This window comes from Crassostrea angulata, chromosome 8, assembly GCF_025612915.1.
Source record: "Crassostrea angulata isolate pt1a10 chromosome 8, ASM2561291v2, whole genome shotgun sequence".
Classification (NCBI taxonomy): domain Eukaryota; kingdom Metazoa; phylum Mollusca; class Bivalvia; order Ostreida; family Ostreidae; genus Magallana; species Magallana angulata.
In genome coordinates, this window is record NC_069118.1 from 49,903,219 (window position 1) to 49,913,773 (window position 10,555).

A 10,555-nucleotide genomic window follows, 5' to 3' on the forward strand; every position below is an offset into this window, starting at 1 on the left:
GTTACCTTATGTCATTTTACGCCATGGAGAGTCATCGGTCATCCTCTGGAGGATGATCGGTGACTCTCCATTGTGTAAAATAATATAAGGTGACCTGTGGGCACCCTGCAGTCAATAACTGGTGACCCTCCATCCTGTTATATGACATAAGGTGACCCGAGGTATCTGATTGATATTAAGAATTAATACAACAGTGATAAAAAAACTTAGGTTACCTCTGGTCCCCCTAGGCATATTTCAATTATCCATTGTGTAAAATGACATACGGGGACCCCTGGTCACCCTGAAGTGGTTGAGCGGTGACTCTCCATTGTGTAAAATGATATAAGGTGACCTGTGGGCACCCTGCAGTGGATTACTGGTGACTCTCCATCCTGTTATATGACATAAGGTGACCCGAGGTCTCCGTTGTGATATAAAGAATTAATACAACAGTGATAAAAAAAACCATGAGGATACCTCTGGTCCCCCTAGGAATATTTCAATTATTCATTGTGTAAAATGACATACGGGGACCCCTGGTCACCCTACAGTGGTTGACCGGTGAGTGACTCGCCATTGTGTAAAATGATAAAAGGTGACCTATGGGCACCCTGCAGTGGATTACTGGTGACTCTCCATCCTGTAATATGACATAAGGTGACCCGAGGTCTCCGTATTGAAGAATTAATACAGCAGTGATAAAAAGAAAACGTAGGTTACCTCTGGTCCCCCTAGGCATATTTCCATCAAAGGGGGATGGTCACGATTTTGGTCAAATTCTATTTTTATTTTTTAGAATGCTTTAGACATGCAATGGTCAAATGAAATTTGAGAGTCATTCGTGGAGTTGAAAGCAAGATACAGAGCTGGGAATTCTTTGTAATGTAAACAACGCCCGTGCCCTGTTTTTGTTTACATAGGTTCAATATACGAGTAAAAAGTTGTAAACCTGATTTGTCTATCTTTTAATTTACTATAAGCACAAATAAACAGTTTCATTTCATTGATTTAGGACCTTAGGTGACGTTGGGTCTCCTTATTGAAGTTCCACTTATGGTTAAGGTAGTCTCCTACAGTGTCGAACTTTTAGTGATTATCCATCTTTAAAAATGGCATTAGGTGAACTTGGTCTTCCAATATATTACCAAAATTATAACAACACTTGATTCAGAACCTAAGGTGATCTCTATTGATATCGTATTTATAATGATCCCTTGTTTCTCTACAGTGAATGGCTTCTGGTGAATCTGTATCCTTAAAAATCTATAAAGGTGACCTTAGGCACGTAGCATCGTTTTTGAAAGGGGGGGGGGGGGGCAGACTCATCCAAAAAATCTTTAAAATTTTGACAAGCAAAAAAAAAAATCCCCCAAAGTCTTCAAAATCCTAATCCGTGGGGGACTGGGGGGAGCCCCCCCCCCCCCCGATGCTACGTGCCTGGGCCTCTATTTTCCCTATAGATTATAAGAATACATAGGTCCTAATATAATATGACCTCTAGGCATATTATGAATACAGTAAAACACGGTTATAGCGAACACGCTTATAATGAATTGACGCTTACATCGAAGTGAATTTCATTCCCCAAATCTCTATTTCATGTTGTAAACTTGACGGATATAACGAATTACGCTTATAACGAAGTTAAATTGCCTGTCCCTGGGACTTCGTTATAAGCGTGTTTAAGTGTATTTCACTTAAAGTGACACCTGCTCTATTAATTACCAAAATTATTTTTTCTCTCTTCATATTTAGGTAACCTCTGGTCTCAAACGAACATTCCACTTAATTTAACCCCCGGTCTCTCTAAAATGACTGACTTCCAGTAAATATTAATCTTGTAAATTGTCATAAGATGACTGGATGACATCTCCCCATTGATATTACACATTTGGTGACCCCTGGTCTCCCTACAGTGGATCACTTCTGATGAATCTCAATATTGTAAAACTGACACTAGGCAGATGTTAGGTAACTTTTGTTTCCGTATTGATTAACAAAATGATTACGACATTGTTTTAGGACGTAAGGTGACCTGTGGTCTCCCTATGGATATAGAAAAAAAGAAAGTAGATTTACATTCTTATCTTCACTTGTAAAAGAGTTCCATAAGTGCTCATCAATACACTCATTTTGGAGAACTATTTTCGGGTGACCCAAGGTCCTAGTTGAGCGTACGTTTTATCCTTCTGCAGTTGAAACCATGACGCCATTGCGTAAGCGTAGAAATAAGAATGACGTCACAATGCATCTGAATGTCGAGTAAACACACTAGCCTAAATAGGGGCATTAACCGAATATAGCTATGATTTATTGGGTCACTTTTATGCAGTCAATACGAGAGGTTCACGCAGCTGTAGGATAAAAATAGTGATGTTCAAGCAACATTTGACCTTAATTATTGTATTAAAAAAAAATCATCATGTTTTCAAAAAAATTATAATCGTTCATTACAAGTAAGTGAGACTTTATTAAAGTCAGTTGACTCAATACTCCCCCCCTCCCCCCCAAAAAAAGGATTACAGACAATGAACATAATAAGTTTTTTTGATATACATGTATCGTAATAGGCTTTGATTTTTGTGAAAAAAAATTGATGTAAAAAAATGGGTATTTTTTTTACTGTCTGATGCTTACTAACGTAATTATAGTGAATCTTACCGGCTTCATTCCTGAGTACTGATAAAAAGGTTTCATGTAACCAGTCACTTTCTTCCTGTCTTTCTATTCTAACAAGATAGGCACCGATACTTTCACAGAAATTCTATAAAAAAGAAGTGATTAACATTATTAACCCGAATCAGAGTGACCTGTTCTTCTGATGAAATCTTTGAGGAGTAAACTCTGACAACAAAATCAAATCGAGGCTATAGTCATGTTGTATATTTTATTTCATAAAATGAAATAAATCGGAAAGAACACTATAAAGCCTACACATTGCAATCTGCAATTGATGAGGTTGTTACAAAAGACAAGAAAACCCTTTTACAATGTAAAAAAGAAACAGACAAAAGCAGGGTTCCACTTGCTACTACCTATCACCCCACCCTAAGGAACCCTAACAACATCCTTATGAGTAATCTACCCACTAAGAAAGAATGGCCGTCCTTTTCAAGGATCCACCTTATATAAACTTGGGACAATGTTGTTGATTTCATTGTTTGCTATCTAAATTTTGCCACAGTGCGGTCCTGGTCTACAAAAAGATGCAGACATTATTTACTTTGTATGAACGACGCGGGTGTTCGATGATCATCAGAAGTAACACAACAAAACACTATCTGTGCAAGATAACGAGGATACATTGGAAATTATTTCAATAAATAATCAATTTTTCAAGCTTTATCGATTGCAGTTTCTTTTTTTCTTTAAAAAAGCATTAAATTTACTAGTACTACAATGTGTTGTTTTATCATTTAGAATTAAGTCCGTTAAACCTGAATGCCCCAATCGGAAAGGAACCGACCATTACAATTTTGGCCGATATGTATACCCCAGTAGCAGTTGAGGAAAAATCAAAACTAACATGACAATTCAATGTTGTATGAATAAATGTCAGGTTAAATAGATACCTTTGCTTCTGTCCATGTTTTTTTCAACTCCAAGTGCGTATAACAATGAGTTTTGTAGAGATGCCAACCTTGACCGCAAACTGTAGTTGTTAATGTATATAATTACACATGATATAATAGTTAATAAATTTACAAAGTAATAACGATAATGGCACGATATTTTGATAAATAAATATAATATTTCACTTAAGAAGGCTTGGTGTCTTGGCCATTTATAGACTATTTTAATTTCATAAGAAGAAGAACTTTGAAAAAAATTATAGGGAAATTGATAAATTTTCAAACTAATAACATTTTGGATTCTTCTTCTATACAGAATGTTAGTATATGGACAAAAATATCTTATGTTAAAGCTTTAGGCAGATCTGATGGATAATTTATTGACAAACTAGCATTCTTGACGTTTATTAAAGCTGCTCTATCAAACTTTTGTTTTTGATGTACATTTATTAAAATTTTTATTTTCCTATTATTTCAAAAATTGAAATATTAACCAAGACGGACATTTAAAAAAAAAGAATACGCATTCTTGGTAGGTCCACAATACATTATATAGACTTGAAAATACTTTGAAGGCATGGTTAAAATAGCAATTTGCTCGAACCGATATCATTCTGCTTGAATACATCGCGAGTTTGCCCTTTTTACATTAATTTTGAGAGAGCTTATAATATCTTCTTTAATGATAATTTTTTTGTTCTTTTGATTTTCAGATTGACCTTATACGCTTCATTTAATCATTTACAAATATGATCAAAACTTTCTTTAAAATTGGACCATTCAGTATTTGGTTTTTAAATATTTTGCAAATCGGTTTAATTTGATTCATCTTGTTGAAAAACTGAAAAAGAATTAAATAACTAAATATATCAATGTGTTTTAAATGTTTTGATTTTGATATCTTTTTAATTTTCGACATACCACTCAAACGGATGTAAAATTCCCATCCGATGTCTACAAGACTTGTATTAAAAGATTCCTGGATAGGACGAGTTTTCACATGATGGCAGGTTCCTGACGCACTGTTATACAAAAATCCGGCACAAAATGCACATCTACTAGCACACTCAATCTGACTAAGGTCATACTTGGTTTCTAGGAAGTTAACATTGCCAGTGATAGGAAGTAGATCTTTAAAAGTTTCATCTCTCTCAAAACAAAATTTCCTGTTCTGTGCCATAGTATCTCCAACCAAGAAAAAAATCATAAAAACAGCGAAACGTTCGGAAAAAACCCCTAACATAATTATAATGAAAAGAAATGTCCCGTATCTGTGATGAAAGTCAATAAGTGTTGCTAATTATTGCCTCCAATCTTCACGCTACACGTCTGCTGTAGTTTGTGGTTTCACCATTTATATAGCTTTCGACACTGCTGAGCAATCATGATTGGATCTTAAATATCTTGGGTGGAACACCGATCTCGTTTGTATGGTGGCAGTTTTAGCCTCGTACATGTCACTATGCAAAATAAGTAAATGACATGGGAGAAAAATATGTTTACGTTTTAAATAACTATGATGATATACAAGTCGGCGGTCCTTTTGGTTGTTTTTTTTAATTGGGTAAAAAACTTACTTACGCCTGTGTTTTACAGTAATTAATTAAACAAACGACATATTCATGTCAACAAGCGTATTAATTATGTCAACATGTCAACATTTGAAATAATTATTTAAACATTCGACCTATTTAGGTCAACATGCAAGAAAGGAATGTTAATGTATAAGTTTACTCAGAATGAAAACAAATTCACTGATGATAATGAAAAACCATAAATTGTGTGTTAAAAACATATCATGCTAGTGCTATTTTTAATTTCAAAAAAGTAGGTCAATGACCTACTTTTTGAGATATTGGCCATTGAATATTTTTTTTTTAAATTTAAGAAAAGTTCCTTAAAAATTTTACACTATGATTGATATTTTCTAAATTGTAAATATAATACAAATTGCTAAATTCTTTTAAAAATGAGGTACAGTTTATGAATGGCAGTGGAACTAAACAGACACAAAGCATTTAGTTTTCATTCACAATTTTTTTTAATTTTCCATTCCGAATTTCCTCTATCAGTTTTCATATTCCTACCCTTTTTTAATTTAGTTGAACAAAAAACTGAATGATGATAATACCAAATACATGAAGTAGGTATATCGACTTTACTCTGCTTCCATAAAAGTTATATGAGGTCAATGATCAAACTTTTGAGATATGGCGTCTTTTATCATTTTTAAGCATTTTTAAATATTTTTGTAGTGTGTGCCATTCGAATATCTAAGCGAAAAAATTGCGATAAAACCAACAGAAAATATGCAGAATTAGTGTATTATGTTGACTGACCTCTGTTTTGCTAAAAGTCCCACTTTGTTTGAGCATAATTTCATAATATAGTAAAAATATCAAATGGTTTGTCAATAAAAATTCATTACATAACTACTTAAAGTTTTTTGAACAAATTTTACTCATGACATTGAATTTTATTACAATCCGAAAATGAGAACTCAAACCCTGAGTAAACAATGTCCTTAATATACAACGTATTTATATCAAGATCTAAGCTATTTATATCTACAAACAGCATATGAATGATATGTTTGATATATGCAAATCAAATGTCATATGACTATTTTGCATTTGGTATGATTTATGAATGACATCAATGTAGGTAGTCGCCTTAAAGGGATTTGGACACAATTAAGACTCAAATAAAAAAAAATCAATATGGATGCTTTTAATGCTTTGTCAAAATTTGAAAGTCATATATCAATTTACTAGCGAGTTAGAGAGGTTAGAATTCTTTGTTTTGTAAACAAAGCTCGAGTCCTGTTGTTGTTTACATATGTCGTGTATTGGTATACGTTTTAGTCTAATTAGTTTTTTTTTATTGTTGTTTAACTAATTGATGAACATATTGAACCAGTTTATCCTTTTGGCCAATAGTTATTTTGTCAAAAAATGGTTATTTCTTTGTTTTACATTATTTGTATACAAATATAAGACTCAAGCTTTGTTTACATAACAACGACTTCTTTTCACTATATCTTGCTTGTAACATGACTTATAAGTTTGGTGAATCATTCAAAATACACATGTAAACAATGCCATTTTATACATAAAAAAAAAATCATCTCAAATCGTGTCTAGGTCCCTAGTCCCGAATAGACTAATAGTATCATTCAATGTTACGAGTGTGGGATAGTGAAATCCACCGAGGGGACAAGATTCACGGTCTAGGTTGAGGCCTTGCCGAGTCCTAGACAGTGAATTTTGGCCCTGAGTTGGAATTTCACTATCCCACAAGACAATATAAAGCATGTTTTTTTTTCTCTCATTATTTCACATTAAAAAAGATGTCTGACAACTTTCTGTTACGATGTTCAAAAGATTACTCGCGGTTTATCACTCCGCGTTGCTCAAATAGTGCAAGTTAAAATGAGAGCATACGGCAGTTTAACATTTATATATATATATATATATATATATATATATATATATATATATATATATATATATGAGAAAACAGTTGTTATATGTTTGCATGAAAACATTGCTAAAAAATTAACCCTAATACAATAAATGTTTCCAAATATAAGAGCAATAGTAAAATAACTCAATCAGAAGATAAAATCATCTCTTGGTTCAATTGATATTATTTTTGTGTATAAAATGATGCATAATTCATGAATTCTAACTACGATAAAAAGAGGATTCACTGTAGCATAAACGTAAACCGAGTGCTGTTATTTATGTTTCAATTTCATTGCTCAAAGATAAAAAAAAAATGCATTAGTTACCCAGTAAATAATTCTCTATAAAGAAATGCAATCATACTATGTGTGCATAATTCGTTATTTTATAGCATCCAAATTGAAAACAAGAATTAAGTGGTATTTCATTTAAAAACTTTTGTTGTTCTTAAACATTAGATGGAAAAACATATAAAAAATTACTCTTTTGTGTTTGATATGGAACGTTGAATAAAAAGGAAAAATTGATTCCTCTATAAAGGTTTATATTGAAAGTTTTAAAGAAGTGGAGTATTTTTGTAACTGGTCTACCTTTTAAGCATCAAGAGTATAGTCTAATCCACACTTTGCGAAGTGTGCGGGGTCAACTAAAAGGTCAAAAGGGAAAACCCCCAAACTTTTTCCTTCTTTATGCTACCAAATATTTGGGCGTCCTTTCATAAAACCTCTTTGAATTTGATTTATTCCTTCGATGTTAGGGTTGCCCCATACTGTGGCAATCCAAATACACAACGGAAACAGAATTGTATTGGCAAATGACAAACTAACAAACCTCTAAACTACAAAGGCTACGGTGAGATTCCGATGGGTTTTCCCTAAAGATGGCGGCCCAGGAACATAACTTTTGTAAAGTGTGGATTGGTCTATAGTTCTACATCAAAACGCGTTGGAACCTGTATACCTGTACAAATAAAAAGAAAATAGAAAAAAAGATTCAAAATAATATCTATCTATCTATCTATCTATCTATCTATCTATCTATCTATCTATCTATCTATCTATCTATCTATCTACATTTAATTTCTCTCTCTTTTCTATCTATCTATCTATCTATCTATCTATCTATCTATCTATCTATCTATCTATCTATCTATCTATCTATCTATCTATCTATCTATCTATCTATTTATCTATCTGCTAAACATCTACATCTAATTTCTCTCTCTCTCTACTCTGTGTCTCTCTATCTCTACTCTCTAAATGTAATAATCTCTCTCTCTCTCTCTCTCTCTCTCTCTCTCTCTCTCTCTCTCTCTCTCTCTCTCTCTCTCTCTCTTTAACAAATTATTAGGCTTACCTTTTTTTCTTCTAAATTTCTAATGTTTCTAATGTTTGGTATGTTTTATTTGAGTGAATGAGGGTTGTGCATTCACTGTATTAAGAAACGATAGACTGATAAAATATGATGCAGTATCGTTTAGGATAAACTGTGAAATATTGATAAATTTATCAATATTTTGACGTACCTTTAGAGTGTACACGTTTTTCAATTGATGTTATTTCAATTTCTTTTTGAATGATAGTTATATGCACTTATAATCAGAGTATTATAGAGATGAATCATTAACAAAATTATATCCAGGGGCATAACAATTTTAATGGTAATCTAACTGCTGTAGAAAAACTGGTAAGTTTTAACAATTCATCAGTTTCACGAAAACATCGCCACAAAACAAAGCAATCAGTAATTGTTGATAAAGGCCTTAGAACATAAAAAAAATTCTACAAGAAACATCTACTATGGGTAACATGTTCTTATTAAGGTCTTCCTTTCCAACAGAGGACCATATTGTTTTCGTTGTCTTCCGTTTCCATTGGAAGACCCTCTTGTTACTGTACGCTTTCTTTATTATTAAGGCTTTTCGTTTCAATTGGAAGACCCTCTTGTTTTTCTACAGGTTCTTATATTGTTTTCTTCATTATTTTCCTCGGACATATTCTGAGAGTAATAACTCAGAAACTCTTTGGTGCATTTTCACTAAATTTGCGAGACCGATAGAGCATCAACTATACCTGCGATAATAACATTTTGAGTTGATGACGTCACTTTCGGTTTGAGATATTGAGGATTGTTTGAATTTTAAAGGACCATTTTGTCCACGTTACTCTTCTGAAACTAGTAATGATAAAAACGTGAAAAGCCCCGAAGCTTTTCCGAGCTCCAAAATGAACATGAGGTTTTTGGCAAAATGTTAATGTTCTGAACAATATGCTACCTTTAAAGTTTTTGTTCTTGGCCCTGGTAAGGAGTCAAAGAGTCAGCCCTAAATGCAATTTTTTCTGATATCTCTATAACGTTTAACAATTCCTGGAGGCTTGTTGAACAAAATATGCTTTTACATTTGATTTTATTATACATCTTTACTGAGCAATAATTTTTTAAAAATTTTAGAAGCAAAAATGTCCATTTAACAGCTGATTATCTGTTCAGTACCAAAATAAAATCATATATTACGTAACCATGGGCTTCAAAGGGCCACAATTTCAAAACGTAGACCATTAATATCTGAAAAATAAAAATAAAGAGACAGTATTCTAGAATAAAATTTGCTCAGATTAATGTTCTTAACAATATGCTACCTTAAAAGTTTTGTTTCATGGCCCCGGTAAGGAGTTAAAGGGTCGATTCATGTAACACTGTTGTTCAGATATCTCTAGAATAGTTACAATTTCTGATCCCTTGTTTTCCTGATATATTGACACTACAGTGTTGGTTAAGAAATTAGTTTAAAATGTAGGTTAAAATTAACTCGTACTAGAAATAATTCAGTCATTAAAATTCAGTTAAACGACCCTACTAATGAGATAAAAGGTCGGCTCCTAAAACGTTCTTTTACAAATATCTCAAGAACGGTAACGAATTTTTAAACTTGTTCAACAAAATGTGTTTAGACATAAATGATCTTTAGATTGATACACAGTAAGGAGTTAAAGGGTCGATTCATGTAACACTGTTGTTCAGATATCTCTAGAATAGTTACAATTTCTGATCCCTTGTTTTCCTGATATATTGACACTACAGTGTTGGTTAAGAAATTAGTTTAAAATGTAGGTTAAAATTAACTCGTACTAGAAATAATTCAGTCATTAAAATTCAGTTAAACGACCCTACTAATGAGATAAAAGGTCGGCTCCTAAAACGTTCTTTTACAAATATCTCAAGAACGGTAACGAATTTTTAAACTTGTTCAACAAAATGTGTTTAGACATAAATGATCTTTAGATTGATACACAGGGGCCAAGCCCGTTTTAACATTAATTTCAATGTAACCATAAATAAAGAAAGGGGTCGAACTCTGACCCAGATAAAAAAACTACCAGCTCGCTTCAAAAGCCTAATAAATCAGTTAATTTTTAAAACACTCGCAATATGCATGTATTTTTCAGAAAAGTAATGTTTGAGATACACTCATGCGGAATTTCAAGTTGATGGGTCTTAAAGTAGCGGAGATATACGTCATTATTCTCTCGAAGT

General features: G+C 32.7%; 1 protein-coding gene across 1 annotated transcript; it reads right to left on the bottom strand.

The window, feature by feature from the left end:
• Window positions 1–1,987: 1,987 nt before the first annotated feature.
• LOC128161055 (uncharacterized) lies at window positions 1,988–4,797 on the bottom strand. The gene is made up of 4 exons (XM_052824305.1): window positions 4,476–4,797; window positions 3,555–3,634; window positions 2,644–2,746; window positions 1,988–2,028 (listed from the first exon to the last, which is right to left on the bottom strand). Exons 1-4 carry the CDS (start codon window positions 4,795–4,797, stop codon window positions 1,988–1,990), a joined length of 546 nt encoding a protein of 181 aa, XP_052680265.1.
• Between the last annotated feature and the right edge of the window lie 5,758 nt (window positions 4,798–10,555).